A 20739-nucleotide genomic window follows, 5' to 3' on the forward strand; every position below is an offset into this window, starting at 1 on the left:
GACCATGACTAACATGTTGATTTGCAACCAATATACAGTTTAGACATTACATTTGGCATAAATTGTCTCATCAGGAAGACCCACCCTTAAATGCATACTTAAAGTTATTAAATGAATTTTATTATTATTTTTATACTAAATTATGGTAAATACTTCTAGTAGACATATTTATCAGATAAAGTAGTTATGAGTAAAAATAGTTGTTCTAGATGTAGAAATACATATTTTGATCCAAAACCCATTCAATAAAAGCTGCTCCTGGATGGATCATTAGTAAAAAAACCCAACTATGTGTATTTGCCATATTCAGTAATTTTTAAAAAGCTTATAAGAATGTTAAGGCTGGTGGGTTTTTTTTCCATTTAAAACTAAAATATGTATTTGTTTAATTAAATTAAATTTGGCAAAAATCTCCGTCTACCTAAAAATTAGTAATTTCTTGATTGGAGAAAGAAAACACTTTTCTGCCTTCTTCATCATTATTTTATTGGTTGGTCAACTGAACCAACCTGAACAAGCTGAAACCTCAAAATATTCTCTCAACACCTGTGAAAGGTCCTACAAGTCATCAACAACTGGGTTATCACTTCAAACTTTGGCTCCCAGTACTTTCTCAGTGACATCCCTCTTCCACCAGTTTGGCACTAACTCTTTGAAACTCTTGTAGAAGGCATGCAATTTAAGCACAAAATTCATACAGTGTCTTAAACACTGTTTAAGTTTGGCCCTTGAAGTAAGTCACAGAGTTTAAATACCAGGATTTTAAAAAAGTTACTCTGTGACTGAATATATCCGTATAATTTTAAAAAGGCCTCCATCATTTTCACAACAAAAGTTAAGACAAAGTGATCAACCCTAATGCTACTGCAATCCTACTGACCTCATAATTAATCCCTTACTTCTAGAAGAACTACAGTGACCAACAGTAAGTCATAGTGTACATGGATGTCAAAACACAACAGTTTTTTAAACACTACCTTTGCAATGGCATCTTGCAATCGATTGGCATCATTGCGAGTGTGTGCCAGCTCTTCTTGCAGACTACTGGCCAAAGTTTCTGCTTTTTCTTTATCCAGCCTGACACTCTCCAGCAAATCTTGTATATCTGATTTATCTCCAGAGTTGTGTATAGAATACAACTCAGCCACTTTCTGCTTTTCATGCTCTAACTGAGCTTTCAGCCGGTTCATCTCAATCTGGTCACTGGCTACCGTGGCTTTGTATTCCTCTAAGGTAGACGCTAGCGCTGTTTTGCTTTTCTGCTCTGACTCGATAATCCGTTCCATGTGGTGATTTCGTTCTTTTAATGCCCCTATCATTTCTTGTGCCTCCTTGTTGTCTTGTTCTGCCATCTTCAAAGTGTTGCTCAAGTGCTGCTGAACACCTAACAGCTGCTCTCGCTCAAACCGAGCATTCTCTGCAAGGTCCATATAACGCTGCTCTAACTCCATGTAGCGACCACTTTTCATATCTTCATCAATTACATATGAAATATGGTGTTCATCTAAAAGGGACCGAAAATACTCAATCTGACGGCTGAAGTGTTCTAACTTGTCACTTTGCTGGCACAAAGACTCCATAAGGATTACTTTTTCCTCTCCAAGTCTTTCATTCTCACTGTTTAGCTCTTGTGTTATTTGTTGCAAATCTGCAAGCTCTTGAAGTGTGGCTTGGAGCTCTTCAGCTGTACTGTGTTGATTCTCTTCCATCTGATGTATCCGTTCTGTCAGACAAGCTACGGACACTTCACTTGCATTGCCACTGCTTCCCTTCCTAGATCTTTCTATACTTGGTACACCCTCAGACTCTGAAGATGATGGAGCATCTAAGGCATCATCACTTGATGTCAGCGGCTGATAAACTTCACTGCACTCACTGTCTAAATTATCCATGGAATTACTATGCTGGTTGTCCATCAAAGTGTTTTCATCCTGACTTAACAAGTCTTCCATTGATCCAGGAGCAGAACCTTCCACTGAAGATGTCAGAGTACCACCACCATCACTGTGGTTGCCAGCTGTAATCTCTGGACTCAAAGACTGATAGCCAAAGAGTTTTTCCGAGTTGTCCAGCCTTTGTTCTAAAGAAAAGCCTAATGCATTTAGTCTGTCTTTTAACATTCTGTTCTCATTCTTCAGCTGGTTGAGCTCTTCTCGGATGGCAGTGTTTTGTTCCTGTAACTGTAGCAACGTAGACTCTACATCAGTTGGCTGATGGACAACAATGGCCTCTTTTTCTTCAGATTTTTCATCACCTTCAAGTTGATCTTCGTTAAGTCCCAGCTGAGCACGCATATCCCTTAATTCATTCCTCAGATGCAAGATTTCCACATCTTTAGTTTTTGCTAATGTCAAAAGATCGTTCACCTTTGCTTCCAAGGCAGCTTTGTCACTGATTTGATTGTCTGATTTGGACTTGCTCATTCGAATATCAGATTCCGGATTGGTGCGACTACGGGAACGTTTTGCTAGTACCGTATCATTGGTCCCCTGTCCAGTCAAAGGCAGCTTTTTGCTCTGGCTTAAACGAGAACGATCGCGTATTCTTTCTCTAGAAGAGCTTGACTCTTTATTTCCAGATGAAGTGCTACGCTTAGTTGTGGAACTTGTACCTGTATGTTTGTTGAAAGTTAGGAACATTAATTTAAAATAGAGTATCTGTAACAGAAGACCGTGTGTTTTGTATCAGCAATACAGTGGCTGATTTTCTGCATCACACTGGTAAATGCATTTAATAAAATACATTTAGAGTAAATCTTCATACAACCTTAATAATGAATTGGTGTAGTTATATTTTGAGACATGCTTTACCAATTGCTTTGCTTTACCAGTATTTTGAAAATGATCTAGACCTTAAAGTTAAATATTTGCAAGTTTTTTTCTGCCTTCAACAGCTTCTGATAAATTGTACAAAACCTGCAGCAGTGCTATTCCTAAAAGTTCAGATTTCTCTCTCTCTCTCCACTAGATTTGAATGCAAGCTTTTAAGTGATGAATTGCACATTATGATTCCTGGAATGAAAGTTAAGGGTTTTTTTCTTTTCATCTCATTTCATAAAGACGAGGAGAGATTATGACTTTACTTCCAGATGCTTTACATCTTCGCAAACATTACTGAATCCAAACCAATGGAAGACAAGACATATTTCCACTTATATTGATAACACACTAAATAATTTCACTTTTCTTAACAGCTTCAGAAAACTCCTACTTTATTTCTATAAAGCAACACAGAATGTCCAAAACGTTGACTGCAACAAATCACATCTTAAAAATTTAGTGCATGTGTCATGGATTTTTTTTTAGATATACTGAATTATTTTAGACAAATCTAGATTCTCTAGATTAATGATTTAGGTTTATATAGTAGTTGCATAATCAGTACTGAAAAAAATAAAAGAAACACCCTCCAAAAAGGCAATTACATTATTAAAAAACAGGAAAAGAGCACAGAAGGTGATTGCTTTGACTGTGGCCTTACTGACCACTTCATTAGGCAGCCTGGATACCCAGAACACAATAGGAAAATAAAAAGCCATCCAACTACCATCTTTAACGATCAATATACCCATTTACCTGCAATAGTTTTGGGCTTATTTTCCAGACTGTTCATGGCTGTCCCTGATGCTGAAGATGCTGTTGATACACAAGTGCTCTTCTTTGCCTTCACACCATTGGTCATTGTCACGCCACCTGCCATCCCCGCTAAGAGGTCATCATTACTCTTAGTCTGAAAGAAACAGAAGCAGCAGCTTTCAAGAATGTTGAAAAGTATAAATGCACTGTGCAGAGTTGGTAAGCTGAAACTGAACGTTAGCTCCTTACATACGACTGACCATAGAAACTGAGTCTTCTCTCTCCCAGACAAAATGGTTAATGTTTCAATACCACAGAGAAAAAAAAAATAAGGAAAGCACAGTAACACACCAGTGTAACACTTCTCAATTTTGACTGAAAGATTGTTTAAGCATAAAAATGAAGACAATTCTTAGATAATTAAACCACTGAATACTAGGAAGTTAATATAATGTCCTTAAATAGAATATGATCAAGCATTTTCTGGTGGACAAGTCCAGAACAAAAAGACCACACCATACACCAACAATAATCAATCCAACATTAAAAAAAATATGCTCTTTCTAGCTCAAAATACTGAGCTAGAAATCACTAGAGACTAGGACAGTACTCAGGGGGGAGGAGGTACCCCACCCTCGCCATATATCCTTGCCTTGTTTTCATGTTCTTTACTAGGCACTCTCAAAAATGGGATATTCGTTTGATGGACTTTTTGTCTGACCACATACAATCATTCCCAAATCTACTGTTAGTCACAAAAGCTGCCTGGAATGTGACATGGCAGTAAGCACAGAAGTCTCAAGAACTGAATTCCCAAACAGAGAATACATCTTTTCAGAACAAAGCAAACTCTAGAAATACTAAGTTCTTCAGTATTAATTGGCAGACTTTACAACTCTTTAAAATGCAATTTTTCAAATGGCAAAACCATCAAACTATGCTAAACATTTTTCCCATTATAGGGGCAAGAAAAATTAAAAGAAAACAGCTGTGTTAGCAGCATTCCTTGAGTAATTTTATTATTCAGCTGGATAACACATTTGAAGTTTCAACCAGCATCCCAGCTAAAAAGCAGTGCTTAGGAATTAACCAGTTGCTTTGCATCATGACTTTCAAGTTCTGTGGGTTTGTAACTTCTAGTTCCCGTACATATTCATGTTAAAAACTATATTCCAGACATTACGATTCTATACATTAAGAATGAAGGTATACTTGCTTAATTAAAAAAAACAACAGGTGCATCTCACTCCATTCTGTATAGTTTCTTTTTACAAGTGTAAATTTAAGAAGAGTTAGAAACTCTGATCATAGTATTGTGGAAAGGGCATGGATGGGGGATTTGTACCATTTACAAAGAAGAGCAGCTGCAAAACAAAAGGAAGCTTGGGAAAAGAACGTATTTGTTTTGCATGCAGTTGTTAGAAATACAGGTAATTTGCTGACAGAAACAGGTATTTGTAAGGGTAAAATCTTCTAGGACAAGAATGTTTTTATTGAATCACATAGGAAATAGTATAACCTTCTAAAATGGTTTATAAAAGGCTGGAAGAAAACACCTTACTCTGAGGCTCTGGTTTGATGTGCATTTAAGCTGACTTTTCTGCTGTGAAACAGCCACTGTTGTTCTGTCACACTCTTCACGTGCTTACACACTGTGCAGTGTAAACTGAAGCCTTTTCAAAGGGCTCCCTCCTCCCAGGAGCCAGATCCATTCCTTGATCTGCTAAGTCACACAGCCATGCAAAACAGCAGATGCAATGTAAGTACCAATGGGAAAATGAAAATGTTGGAGGGCTACAAAATCAACAAAGCCCATGCCACTTGGGTGGGGGAGAAGAGCTGAGCACAACTACTACTGTATGACAACCCTCTGTTAAGCTGCAATCTAATCAGATTTCATATATAATCTAAACTAGTTTTGTGGGCCTGGGTGTAGAGGGGGAGGCAAACAGCCTTGTGATGCAATATTCACCTAAACCAAGGTGTTACAAAAAGGCAGAGAACAGTGATTTTCTATTTTGATACTGGATGTGCCAATCCGGCTGCAAATGTGATAGTTCAGACTGTCAGCATTTTTACCCTGTTGAAAGAGTGGGGAAATTAGATTAAGCTTTTAGACACTTATAGTACAAGTACATGTTATTAAGCCAAATAGGTCAAGATGTGACTCAGCTTGAATAATAATAAAAAAAAAAGCTAAGTAATATACACACTTTCTGACATTAGTCATCTCCAGTCCTTGCTGAACAAAGGAATTTACAACAGCCATTCTTCTTCTGACTTACCCATGAACTATTTCTAGTCTAGGTTGGAAGGCCCTGCCTCCTCTGCAGCCAATTAGTAAACAGCTTCTCAAAACTGTAACACTATACTCTTGGCAAAGAAAACTATCTAGCAAGCTTTTGGAAAAACTACAAACCAGCAGCTCTCTTTTCTTAACACTCCAGAATGGCAACCATTCTTAACTTTAAAAATCAAAGTATTTTTGTAGCATATATTTCTAATGGAAGCAAAATTGATGTCGTATGTTTATTAAACAGCTTTTTCCCATTTACTGTAAACAGTGCAATCCCGCTTAGCATTAAAACCCCTACAGTAAAATACAAAAAATTAGAAAATATGTTCATCCAGACCTATTTTGATTTTCTACATGAAAAACATTTCATAATTATACAACTCATATTCCGTTTTCCCTCACATCTTTCCTTGAGTGCAATGAAACTTTAATGATCACCTCTGCAATTTATTTCATTTTAGTTTCTTAACAAGTATATCCTATTTACTGCACCTCATTCAAATCCATATATATATGTGTGTGTGTGTGTATATATATATATATATATATATATATAAAATTTTTCCTACCTGGGATTTTCTTTGATGCTTGCTGTTGCTGCATTTGAGTGCTTCAAACATCAAACTTCGCAACAATCTGTAATTAAGTTACTGCATTTTGCAAACAGATTACTGAAGCCTAGACACATGATTACTGAAAACACATTCTAATTTTTAATATTTAAATAGCGGTGTCCAAGTCCTGGCTTTTCAGGGACACTGGATTTTGCAATTCATTTGTATGAAGTACAGCTGCTGTCTAATTACAGTTCTGAGTATTAGCATGATCACAAGCTCATTAGCTAAAGTAGTAAAAAAATAATGATCTTAAAAATAAGAACATGTTATTTTCAGAGTATTTTTTGGCAGATTAAAAATTGGAAGTGGCTGGCAGTTAGCTTTCTGCTGTAATAATACGTGTGGGGTAGCGTGGGTGCTGAATATTTTACAAAAGTCCTGGGCAAGGTGGAAGCCAAAAATCTACAAAGAATTAACCAACAAAAAAGCATTCTAAAGCAGACAGACGAACCAACCTCTGGAACAGCGTTCAGCTGTACAGAAGGGTGGGTCTCACAGTTTCTTCCTGTGCTCATTGTCCACACACTTTGGAAACTCTACAAAAAAAGGACAAATCTATGGAACAATGAGTAGCTAAAGAAGCCCACCCAAAGCTGAACATCAGCCTGTGGTTACATCATGAAGGGATAGGAAAAGAAGCAAACTATAATTACAAAGTCATTCTCAATTTTGCAACAGTATTACTGACTGAACTAAGACTGGTACAGAACGTGTGTATTTCTACCTCTTAATAGTGGCATTTCATTCAACAACCAACTGAAAGTTTCTGTATCTATATGCACACAGTGTAAGGACCAAATAAATGAGTAAGCTGTTGCAATTAAAGTTCTTTAATGCCAGCTTTTTTTGTGTGTGTGTCAAGGAATACTAAATGAAATTCATAACACACACACCAATTCATTGAGTGTTAAGAGAAGATCCTACAACCACTATGAGAAAAACAATGTGCCAAATGCTTCAAAACCTATACAAAAATCATTTATAAAATAATACAACTTGTTATTGATACTTCTTACAAGCCAGTATTTATGAATGTGAGTTGACAGTTATCAATGAATCAGAAAAATACGAACTAAATTTGTTGTATGAGTATGGAACACTCAAGATAAGATTCATCATCATCAAGTCACATAGTTGGCACAAATACAGCTTAACAGGTAAAAGATATCCAACTGCATGAGTAAGTCTGGCTGTAACATAAAGCTGAGATAAGTCTTAGTAATTAAGAGAAAACTTTTCATTGTGCCTCAGACATATAATTGTCAAATTCTAATCCCACACCCAAACATAGCCAGAAGTGTTACTAATATAGGTAAAATTGTGAAAGCATACTGGGTCAAATTTCTTTAGTGTTAGATCATCTTTCTCCTTTATCTCACCGAGAGGTACGACGTAAGAAACTTGATAAGTAAACTACAAAGGACTTTTGTTTCCATATTCTTTGAGAGGTTTCTAGAAATACACAATAAGTAGCGTCAACAAGCATCAAAAGACTATTTAAAGTTAAGAAAACTGCAAGATATATTGGGTGGCAGAGGAAATAGGGGGCACTGGGAGAAAAATCTAGCTGAAACCTGGCTTGCAAGTTCATCAGCAAAAGTATTAACCATTCTGACATAAAAGAAAAGCAAGAGAACAGAGAAAGGGAACACACCTTTTGACTTCAGTAATCCTGCACAGCTATTACAAAGAGACTTCAACTCTTACCACTTATTTAATTTTAGGTCTTTATTTGCCAGTTGTTTAAATGACCTATCTGGCTTCCTGAAGGTGACAGCGGTTCAGGTGGCTGTTGCAGACACCAGCCCTTTTCCTTGTTCTGTTCATTTGCTGCAGGGCAGCAGCAGCAGTGCCACAGCTCTGTGTCCTGGGCTGCAGAAAGGCAGAAGGAAGTAGGTCCAGCCATACTTCCGTGCCAGGAGAGGGAGGCAGACCAGGCAGGCTCGTACCATCCATCCAACCCAGGTGAAAACTCTGCACCAGCACACCTCAATATGACTTATTTTTTTTGGTTGTTGAAAACCATATGCTCCTAAATCTACTGCCCTGTTTTGCTAATGTAAGAGAAAACCTCTACCTTTGAACTTGTTCTAGGAGCAAGAATCAACTTGTGAAAATTCTGCTCAAGCAGTACTTCACACAAAGCAAAGGCCAAAACAGCTAGAAGAATGCAGCTGCACTGACCTGATAGCAAAAAGTTTCTCATGTTAGATACCTCATCGGTTCTTTTTCCAGAATTAGCAAATAACTCTTATCAAATCCCATTAGTCACTGACACACCATTCATGCATAACATGACACTACTAATAACGTTCATCAGAACGCAACTTCCATGCTGCTCCTTTTGCAGAACAGCCAAGTTCTGCAACGTATATTGCCTTCCATCACACCACACACTGCAATACGAAAAATGTAGCACAAATGCCACACAAGGTCCTATCACCCCGCCCGGTACTGTGTAACTATTCAAATTCCCTTCAGTTACCCATATAACAAACCTCTACTCTAAGCTACATTAAAGACATGCTTTAAAATTATGTTTTTTACAGTAAAGCTTTAAAAAGAGTAGAATCAATCAGAACGTTCTATTGGTTATTACCTTCAAAAGAGCTGCTGATGTCCCAGTTTTGGAGAGTTTTGTTACTGCAGACACTGAGGAGCCGTTTTCTGGTTTGGCTTTTTCAGTTGTTTGAGTTTTATTTACTCCAGGCACTTTGGGCACTGAGCCAACACTCCTGCTTGCTTTCTTCATTCTGGGCTGTCTGTTTATGATGCATTTACAAACAAATCTACAAGAAGAAAGAAAGAAAGAAATTTTAAATACAAATGAAAAGCAATGTCTTTATAATGCTCTATTTAAGATCAGAAGTCCACGACAGCAGTAAAGACCACAAAACAGAGGCAAACAGAACAGATGCAACTGACCAATGGCTTTTGCATTTTTTAAAGAAGGAATTTTTACCAAGAACTAAGCACTTCCTACAGCTCCACTCCAAATTATAACCATTTTTTCAGCTCTCTTTCCACAAATGGCACTGAACCGAGGATATTTTATAAGTGACCCATGTTGCCAAGTTCACTCGTTAGCTAGCAAAAGAAAGGCTTATTAAGGCAGCAATGTCCTTTATTTCTGACTGTGGGAAGGAAAATACCGTGGGAGTACTCAGGCAATAGCCTGACGACCAACAACACTGGATCTGAGAAAAGATTACCACCCGCTTGGTATCTAAAGTACTGAGAGAGTAACAGCAGTTGCAGAGAGAAAGTGTTTTATAAAAATTAAAAGAAGTTAAAAAAATCAGATTCCTTGAAACCATTTATTATTAAAAATCATGTTTATAAACACATGGGATTTTACCAAATTTAATACTAGTCATATGATTATGAGGATTATCTCCGAGAAGAAACCAGAAGCGCCCCACCACGTCCCAGTCTGCAGTCAGGACACTTCAGCATCTTTACCTTTGCCTGCAAGTTTTCTCAAAGAGCAGACAACTGTCAATGCTGTCAATTCCAACCATGAGCAAACAAACGAAACCTTGGAAAACAAAGCTGGCTTTACTCAAACCAGGAGCAGCTGCAGCAGACCCAAACACTGCAGTTATCACAAGAACTGCTAATTCTGTAAGACAACCTAAGAAAGGGTAACTAGCCAAAAGCCATTAATTTGAAGCAGGGACTACCAGAAAGATTAGACACATTGGGATCTTCTTCCCTCTTGCAAAAGTGAGATCCTTAGCAGCTGTTTTCTTCACCTCCGCTGAGTCAGAAGACATAGGATGGAAGACTAAGGAAAATTCCACTCCCCTTTCAGTCTCACAGATTATGGGTGGAAGTAAGTGATTGGGTTTATCTGAGCCCAATATCCGGCAGCTGATTAGGAACATGAAACACATCAGTTGTTTCCATCTCTTAAGAAGTGAAGCATTTCAAAGGTATAAAAAACAGACTGATGACTGAGTGCATGAGTTGGGCAACACAAAATCACACTAATCAGGAGTACTAATTCATTTCAGCTAACAAAATTAACACCATACCCTTACACACACTCCTTCCTCCCCATTACCACCTCAGCAGCACACAACTATATTTCAAGTCTGACTTTTATCAAAGTCAGTAAAACACCAGGAGTTTTGCCTCCTCAGACCCCTAAGTGCTGTTAATAGAAGCAACAGGAAGTTTCATTTTAAGACACTGAAAATATTTGTTTATAGCTTCCAGATTCCCTTTAGCTCTGAAAGCTGGCATGAACAGACACAGAAAACTTTGTTTGCTGTTGCAGTTTCATCATCAGAATGTCAAAAATGCACCAGTCCTGCCATACGGCTACCAGTAATCACAACGCCTTCACAGAAGATTAAATAACTGAGAGATAATTTGAAATGAGACACTCCTAAGAAAACCAAAACCCAAACCAGAAAAGCCCCATGAAGGTACTATGTTTGCTATACACACATAATTTTAAGTGGTACAACTGCTTACTGGATTCCAAAAGCAGATACTAATATTTACAGGTAGGACCAAGTTGCCACACTTATATTTCTTGCCTTTCTCATATTTATGAGTTAAACACTTACTTGTGCTTTTGATCTTATTCAATTAAGAATTAAAATTGAAAGACCAAAGAGCATAGGGTTGTTTAGTCAAACTGGCATCATTAGTACTGAATGATATTTTGATGTTCTACAGACTACATTAAAAAATTGCCCATAGCATGCTTAAGAAGCAGTCACACAAATTTTCAGTGTACAGCTTATTGTGAAGCTGACTGCATTTAAAAAATTACCCCAAAGAAAAAAATATACTCGCAACAAACCCAGTAAATCAGAATCATAGCTTTTTGACAGCTTATAGAGCTAGAAAACCAGCACTATAATGAAGGTTTGGGTACTGCAACAATGTGGCTATCGTATATTTGGGCAGAGCTTGACAACCTTGTCTGGCAATCTAGATCAAGCAGTAGCTCCAGGTGGCACGCAGACATCCAGCAATGGCCATTTGCAAGACACATTGTCAAGTCTACAGAGCACATTCGTCAAGTCTGACACATCTTACAACATGCCAGATACACACTGCACACATGATCTTTGCATGCACAGTAAAAGAGCAGTTCATTTCAGATTTGCAAGTAATACAGTAACTGGATGTATGATCCCAAAAGGAAATACAGGCTAGCATTAGCTTCTACAGTACAAACCATTTATACTCCTACACATACACAGAGGTCATCAGTGACAAAAGACTGCAAAATCAAATGGTTTTTTTTTAACTTTAGAAAAGTTCTGCAATGAACTTTTCTAAAAACGCATGTTTTAGAAGTGTTCCTGAAAACATGCCACGGTTATTTGTTCCAAGAACAGCAACTGCAGAGAGAAGTGATGTAATAAGAAAGCTCAACAAAGTAACTAAGTGTAATTCTCATGTTTCATCACCGCATTGCTTTAAAGTATCCATAAATGTGACACTGAAAAACACTATTTGTGATTTACTGACACTCAAAGGCAGAACCACCTTTCCAGAAACTTCAAAAGATACTCAGAGGACAGGGAGGGCCAGGTAGTATTTTTCTTCCAGAGAAACAAAGCTGTAGTAGTTACTTTCTTACTGAAAGAAGATTGTGCAATTATAGTTTAAAAACTGAGAAAAAGATACAAATGAGTCCAACTTTACTTAAATAAAGAACAATACATTAATTAGCATTACAGGCTCTAAAAGCAGTCGCTCACTTAGGTTCCTAAGTGAATTTATGACCTCTCTGTGCCTATTTCTCCCCTCCCGTCTGCTCCAGGAAGGAAGAAGAGATGGGGTTTTGGCACTGAGAACAGAAGACATCAATATTGCTGAACTGTAAGTGGAAAAAGCTCTACTTCACCCAGTTTCTCAAAAGGCAGACAGGGTGCATAAAGACTACCTTTATGCTTCTACAGAAGAGCCCCACATTCCTTAGGAACACACAAGTATTAGGAATCAACAATAAATTTGTCTCTGCCCAATGCTGATTTTAAAATAGGTAACAGAATGCTCACTAGCCAAATGAGGCTTCCTGAAGATTAACACACAACACTAATAATTCAAATGAGAGCTAAACCATTATTTCACTATTGTTTTGAATACTGCAAATAAATCTGGAGTTTATATTTTGCCCTAGGGAGAAAGAAGGAATTACTGAAGACTTCCTTTCCCTTTACACACACTTCCTCCCACCTCAAAAAACAAAGAAAGACGGGGGGGGGGGAAGAAAGCAAAAAAAAGAGTGAAATAGAAAACTAACACTAAAAAGCTGCAGTGTTATTAAAAGTTGCAACTCCGTGAGACAGTCAAGAAACACTTCGAAAGTCCCTCGTATCACACTGCTAAACAAAATATTCATCTATCAACAGACACAAGATGTTACTGGAAAAAATTTGATTAATGCTAGCACTACAGTATCAATTATAAAATTAATCAGGATGGAGAGAAGCCAAAACAAGCCCAAAATATCAGATAGAAAGACTGCATTCCTAAACGAAAATGTAACTATTCACTCTAACCTGTATCCTTTCCCAGATATGTCTCTTTCCACAGCACACATAGTATAGGAAACAAAAAGGGAATCTTGCTCAGGAGCGTGCTCTCCTTGCGCTGGCGGAGGCATGGGAAACCAGCCCTGCATTTTATACCAACTGCAAATACACCTCCATAAATAATAATTTAAAAGTGTTTTGCCCAATAGCAAGGCTCTGCTTTTTACGGTAAACTGATATGACACACTCACCCAGCCAACATGCAATGCTTTCAGGGTTACTCTTATGTCCTCTTTAGAAACCTGAAAACTGAGGCAGGAGGGTGCAGGGTGTGCGTATGATTTCTTACTGTGATTATTTTAACTTCATCCATTATTTAATGTACTTATTTATGCTAGTATTGCTGTCACAAAAGCTCCATTATAAGAATACAAAAAACAGCTTCCTGTGCCTATAAGGTGAGAGAGGGTTAAGCACCAGAGAAGGATTAGCCTTTTGCCTTTGGCTGAAAATATGAGGTATCAAGAGGTATTAAGCAGTTTTATCTATTAAAAAAAAAAAAAAAAAAAAAAAAAAAAAAAAGAGTCAATTATTAAAGAAAATTATAAATAATCTCAGAATTATCTTTTAAGAGTTCAAAAAAATAGAAACGAATCCCTCAAACTGGAGGATACTGATCATTTTTGAAAAATCAAATACCCAAATTACAGATGAAAATACAAATATTCACATTTAAAAGCAATCGAGTCAGTGCACTTTCACTCTCTATTTATAAAAGTTCTTTGGTTTTGATATATTTAGGCTGACAACTTTTGCCCAAATAATTAGGGAATGACATTTTTAGGTCACTTACACAGTCCCAAAAGGCTGAACTGTGAAGAAATGATTATGAAATACAGCCTTTTCAACCCCCCCATAAAACACAGATCCAGAACTTCCTGCTGTCTCCGCAGGCAAGACAGCATAGGCACCAAGAGCTTAACATCTGGGACGTGAAATAAGCTACACAGTAAGAGACAAGAGTTCTCTACATTTCTAATGTCCACAGCTCAAACTTTCAGCCTGCAAGCTGCACAAGCAAACTCTACAACCCTGCCTCTTGCTCAATAATTACAAAAACATAATCCATTAACCACTGGATTCCAGAAGGCCAGAGCAAGCATTGCATTTTTTTTATTGCTTAAGATCAAGACATCAGTTTTAGTGACTTGAAAGTTTGCTGATGCTAGAGGGTTAAGATACCAAGGATAACAGAAAACTGCACAGAATCACAGAAGACCCTTATGAGAGTAACTGGACAATAAAAATAGCAAATAAAATTAAAGTAGGTAAACACAAAGCATTCTATCTTTTGGGGAAAAGCAACCTCAGCTTCATATATAAATGTGCTTTCAACTCCTAAACATTGCTCAGCAAGACTTCAGCATTTCGATTCACAGCTTCATTAAACTATCGGTACAGTGTCTGGAATAGGGCAAAAAAAGCAAAGCAATTCCAGGAATTATTAAAGAAAGGAATAAAGAACAAACCATTAAATAATAATATCACACTCAAATTTTTTTCCCATCTACCCACACTTCATTTGGTATGTGCAGTTCTGGTCTCTCAACCTCAAAAAGAATGATTTCTTATAGACCCGAAAAAGGTTCAGCAAGGGGCAAAAATAAGATCAAAGGTATGCAAGACATCTCACAGGGAACACGACAAAGGCCTATGAAATCTTGAATGGCATTGAAAAGGCAGACTGGGACTGGCTGTTAATCATCTGTTCCAGTACTAAAACTAAGGACCAACAAATGAAATTAGAGCCAGGTTCAAAATAAGAAAAACTAACTGTATTTTTAATGCAGATTGAAAGAATGCTGTGTCTGCATGAAGTGCAAGTGGAAGGGCAGACTGGACATGCACAAGGAAGAGAAATTCCCTAATGGATGCTAAATGGCTGAGCACAAAGGGCTCCGAAACCCCTCTGAGCCAAAAATAATTGCAGGTTGGGACAGCAGTCATGGTAGGAGGGAAGACTTTGATTTTGTGTTGGGTTTTTTTTTTTTTTCCTGAGGCATCTGCTCACAGCCATGGCTGGACCCAAAGCACCAGGTAGGATGGATCCCTGCACCAGGCAGGGCAGTGTCTGCTAAGTTCTTATGCCACAAGGAATACATACAGATGTCAATGATTTATGAGTGCTGCTATTTTGGAACAACTGCTGCAGGTAGTTATTTAGAAAAGAAAGACTATCCTATTGCTTTCTACTTTAAAAATTCAAAAGTGTCTTAACAGTTTTCCATTACAAGTTGTGAAATCACAAAAACCGGAATTCTACCTTTATGTTATGTTACCCATCCACTGTTTTCAAGCCACATTAGCTACTGCTGCTTCTCTTTTAAACAGAAGAGAGGAACAACCAGAGGTTTGGGCAAGAATTGGCTGTTATACACCTAAATTTCTCTACTCCTTCTTTGGAGAAAACTTCAGAGCTGTAACTGCTGTGAGCAATGTGTAACCGTTGCAATACTTAACATTCCAGACAAGTGACAGGAACATTTACAGAAGAACTCCTAAACTTATGAACCGTGCTCTAAAAGCCTTTTCATAACAAAATTAAATAACATAGTCTTGTTTTCAAGCTCCTACTTTATACAACCGCTATTTCAAACCACTGCTGAGGAAAGAAAAAACAACTGTTCAACTAAGTCCAACTGATTCTTCCTATCATGGGGAATTTGTTCCACAAGGAAGGGGAGCACTGTCCATAACTGGGTCTCAGCACTAACTTCTACATTGACTGTACCTTCCAAAGCACTTTTTTAATTATTTTTTTACAAAGTTAAGTTACAGTTTTGGAAACCAGAACAAAAAGCCAGGTAAATCTATACCTTATTGGTATCCATCCTAGTGCTGATTAAAAATGTTCTAAACAGGCATGAGGTACCCTGGAGCATGCCCATTAGCTATGGCTGCTGACACTATAGATGAGAACACCATCCACGTTACTATTAAATAGGTTTTGTTTCACTGGTATTGATAATACATGTAATGAAAAATATCTTTCTATCTGAAGGCAGTCTGTGTGTCCCTTAGAGTGCAAGCTGAGATAAACCTCAACCAGCAGAACACGATAAAGGAAACAGAAGAGGGGAATATAGTATGTAGAATATTAGTACAATAAACATGGAGGGACACTAAAACCTGGTTTGGGATACTTTGTAACTTTTCACTCCTTTTGCTAAATTTCACAGTTGCATCCAAATGTTAAGCCATGCGCTAACAGATGATGTAATATATACCTATTTCCTGGGTAGCAATTATGCCTCTATGGTAGATTTTAAAGGCTTAAACAAACTTAGTAGAAATATCAGCCTCCCCTGTAAACCACTCAGGTTAATATTCCAATAAAATAGAACAAACTCTTAACTTGGCACTGTAGGTTTGCTGAGAAAAAAAAAAAAAACAACACAATAAATTTCCCAGACAAAGGACTGGCCAGCTTTAACTATAGAAGCAGCTAGTCTAAAAAGTGACACTTGGTCAGTTAACTACATTAACTGAAAGCGTTGTTATCTGTCATCCTTGCAAGCATGTTCTAAAGTGTTATCACAAAAAAATAAATAATAATTTAAAAAAATATCAATAAACATCCAGTTACAAAGGTGTATTTAGTGTCATATAAACTTAAGTATATACTGTATTCCTTAACCAACAATCAGATTCCCCTGCACACATGGAAATTTTCCTTGCACTGCCAGGGAAGTACTTTCAGAACGAGCAACATACAATTTTAAGACCAGTGAATCTGGCAGAATAGCACAACAAAAAGCGCACAACTAACACAACAGCCTTCTTCTGTTTTAAACTGACTAGCTCAGTAAGCCACATTTCATCGCAATGTATCTGCCTCCAGCACAGCTGTTCCCAACAGTGCCGGCTAGAGTAGGTGACCTCTTCCCTTTTGTCTGTTGAAAATGTTGTCAGCTGAATTCCTGCATCAACAACTGCAGCAAAGGCTTCTGCTGCGTGAAGTTCACAGCGAGAAGAAAGGCAGGCAGCAGCCTAGCTCTCATTAGAAAACCGGTGACAGAAAGGACGTGCCATGTGCTGTTTCATGAGCCAGACCAGTGGCTCCCACCACACGTATGTTACAGGTAAAACCTGTAAGGTGAGTAACTTTGACCAGGTCCCACGTTCATCCAGAACACTCCATCAGATCTTCAGTTCATGCAAAACCCCAAACCCCCAAATCCTGTTTCCAGCATGGTGACGACTACAAAATTGTTGTTGCCAGCTTTTGGCTAATGTATTCTCAACTTGAGGACTTTCTGTTGCCTGGATTTATGGAACTGGGAGGCGACTGGATGCTCACTAAGTCCACTTCACCACTGACCTGGTCTGGCAACATTCCTGAAGGCATTGCAGAAAATAAAATAAAAAATTAAAAAAAAAAAAAACACAACAGGAAAAGCATATGGAGATACATCCCCTGAGGACCTTCACAGCTTACAGCTCTGGGATTCCCAGCCCCAGAAGGACCATTCTGGTCTCAGTGGGACCAAGGGAATGGCCCATCCACAAGCCAGCCTTGCTAAGTCTGGGGGAAGTGCCTGCTGGGGATTGCTTAAGCTAGTCATAAAAGTAATTTAATTGTACCCTGCCACCAAAAAAGGCAGTCCCACCCCTTCCTCAGTCCTCTCCCTTCTTTTAATTCTAGAGATCATAGCTTGTTTTTTGATGAGTTGGTCTTTCAGTCAGATCAGGACTGATCTGACTCACCTTATAATTGCTAGATACTATGCAAAGGAAGCAGTGGGACAGTGAACTGGGAACGACGAGGAAGGTTCACCCTTTCAGAGAAGGTGTAGGCCCAAACGTGTTTTAATTCAGTCTCAGGCTACTGGACACTCAGCAACAGCCCTGATTTAAATGAACCTCTCCCTGCCACCCAACTACCACTTCCCAAGCCCCACTATTCTGTGGAAGCCACATGGTAAGACAGATGAGGCAAGAGATGAACCATGTCATTTTTAAGCCATCAACAAAACACAAAACAGGGCACTGAGGGGTCTGAAGACTAGCTGCCTATGGGCTTCAGTTCTGTGCTCTGACCCACATCTTCCTTCACCTCCAAGACCTAGCAGCAGCACACTCATTACTTAGCTTAAAATCCTTCAGGCTTCACAGACGGAGACAGAACGGCATGCAAATCTTCCCTAAATACCCTGGTATCGCTAGGGGAGGAGCATTTACCTACCCCAGTGTGGAAGCCCAAGGACATACATTTTGAGTCATAGAGAACAGTCCTTGGGACAGGCTGGAGAGGCCACTATTATATTTTTCCCTCCCCCAGGAACAAGGGTGAGATACTGTTTCTCTTCTACATTTATATTCCAAGCCTTCTGGAAAAGGATGACTCACTAACCAGTTTGTGGAGTCCCTGTTTCCTTGGACGGTTTGGTTGTTGGAGCAATGCAGGACTCCACACGGGACAGAGCCTGGGAAAGCACTAAAAGCTCAAGACCAGCACAGCATCCCTAACTGATGTGACTGCTGATGTGCTGATACCACCTCGGAATGCCAAGTGCCTAACACTTGAGTACTTTCCATTGTGAAGCACTTCTATGGTATAGCTTTTGAGAAGCTCCTATACCTTCAGATTTCACGGCGAGCCTTTGATGTTTGGCTGAAGGCCTTGGAATAGTTTTTCCATTCCCTCCAGAAAAATGTAGTCTTTCTACTAAAAAAGGCTATACTGAAATCTTCATCGTTATTTTTTCCTTCAACTATCCTTTAAGACTAATATCCTTAAGTTATAGACTTCATGGAACTTTCTTCTGTACATAGATACTATTTATTTTTTACAGGTTTATACCAGAAATATTTTCAGAAAACTGTCAAGAAGCTCTTATAATGCATATCTGTATAATTTTATGTGAAATATAAGTAGACTGAAATCTCATGGGCCCAATTGGAATGATAATCTTTAAAATGTTTTTAATATTTTTCCTGAGCTTTCAGAAACAGAATTTATACTGTTTACTATGAATTGAAAGTGTTTGGTATCTTTCAATCACACTCAGAGCTAAAATGTAAAAAGAAATAGGTACAAAGCCTAGAATATCAGCATGTAGAAGATCAGACCCTGAAAGCATAATACAGAGCTTAGGAGCACATTGTACGAACAGCAGTTTTTGTTTCTTTGTGACAACTGACACACAAATACAACAAATAAATTCCTGCCATTAATGACAAGCTTTTATGGCTGAAAATACCAATAAGTTTGTATGTGGGAAACAAAAAGAGGTTAGGCTAGTGACCCAAGATACATGAAAAGCCAGCGTTCCAAAGACATGGGACCAAGCCCCTGAGCTCATCAGAATGAAGGGCTGGCAGCACCATGGCAAGGCTGGAGCCACAGGGACCTCCAGCAGCTTCACTCCCCATCAGCCTCAGTGTGTCACTTACAGTGCTGATCGCATCTGGAAGAAGAAAAAGAACAATGACCACAGCACTGAAGAAAGTGGGATAGGCCATTCTTGCAAATCCACAATGCTCACTCAATTAAGCACAATTGTATCAGTAAAGGAACTTATCTACTATGAAATAACGATACTTCCCTATTAAATCAGGACTCTGGGTTCTATTCCTACATTACTTTTTCCTCTATGGCTTTGAGACAACCAGCTCCTTGTGGCTGAACCTGGTTGTAAATCACAGTAATATCTATCCTAGCAAACTATCAAAACCTTTGGAGAATAGCATGACAGCATGCTTAAACTTTTTCAGATCCATAGGGATGCCCATACTTAAAATGTTGAGGAAACTCTCTCCTGTACTTTTGTATAAGGCTAGAAGGAATAGCAACAGATGTGGGGGAAGAGTTTATGTTAGAAAGTGTTCATTTTAAAATCTTAATTCTTGATGAAAGTTCCTGGTATAGTCAAACCCAGCAATATCGCCACGTTCAAGGATGCATCTTGTATTTACAAATCCTAAGTCAAGAATAACTTGACTACAACTTCCAGCAACTACACCTTTTTAAGAAGTTCCATCATTTCCAGAAGAGACATGTAATTGTCCATCTGATGAGAGTGCAGATAAAAAGTAGCTTTGCATGATTCTGTCATTGGTAGCAAAGGAAGACCATTTTTGTCACAGAAAGACAGAAAAGCAAAACCAGAATCAGGCAGATTCATAGTACGAATTGTGACTATAAAGAACAGGTTTTATTTTTTTGCTTTTCCTCCAGAAAAGCCCATATTCCTTCACTGACCTGAAGAAAATATTTGCCATTAACTATTTACAACACTGGTTACTTCTAAGGGAAAAGCAAATTGAAACAGACAAGATCTTTGTTTGCAAAGAAAGATTCATCACTACACAACAGATGTTACTTTAAATGCATACCCATTATCAAATCTCAGTGTCATTTAGCTTGCTAAATAAACTTCAAGCTCAGTACAACTTGGCAACTCTGTAAAAAGTAAAAAAATATAAATTTAAGTCCTACAGCTAAACAGAGAAAGTCAAGCTCTAATAGATCATTTCTATGAACTTCTCTGTGTCAGTTAAGACTTGTCAATATGAAGACTGCCAACATTTTAGCAATGAACAGTGAAATATGTTGAAGGAGCCTCTCCAGCACCAACCCTCACACAGCAAGCAAATTCTGTAGCCAAAGTTTCAAGAAGGCTTTATCTGCCAAACCACTGTGTGCTTTTAATTAAAAATGTATATAGAAATGTATTAAGAACACA

General features: G+C 38.2%; 1 protein-coding gene across 2 annotated transcripts in view; it reads right to left on the minus strand.

Moving 5' to 3' along the window:
* Window positions 1-20739, minus strand: part of SPECC1L (sperm antigen with calponin homology and coiled-coil domains 1 like) — a 70827-nt gene that overhangs the window by 45730 nt on the left and 4358 nt on the right. The window contains exons 2-5 of one of the 2 annotated variants that reach the window (XM_080391701.1): window positions 9088-9277; window positions 6944-7024; window positions 3576-3729; window positions 978-2611 (exon numbers count right to left, since the gene is read on the minus strand). In XM_080391701.1, coding sequence (XP_080247827.1) covers window positions 978-2611; window positions 3576-3729; window positions 6944-7024; window positions 9088-9240 — 2022 coding nt within the window. In that variant the 5' untranslated portion in view covers window positions 9241-9277. The remainder of the gene's footprint in view (window positions 1-977; window positions 2612-3575; window positions 3730-6943; window positions 7025-9087; window positions 9278-20739) is intronic. The other variant, XM_080391702.1, reaches the window with a different exon arrangement.

Source organism: Falco punctatus (genome assembly GCF_963210335.1).
Source record: "Falco punctatus genome assembly, chromosome: 1".
Taxonomy (NCBI): Eukaryota; Metazoa; Chordata; class Aves; order Falconiformes; family Falconidae; genus Falco; species Falco punctatus.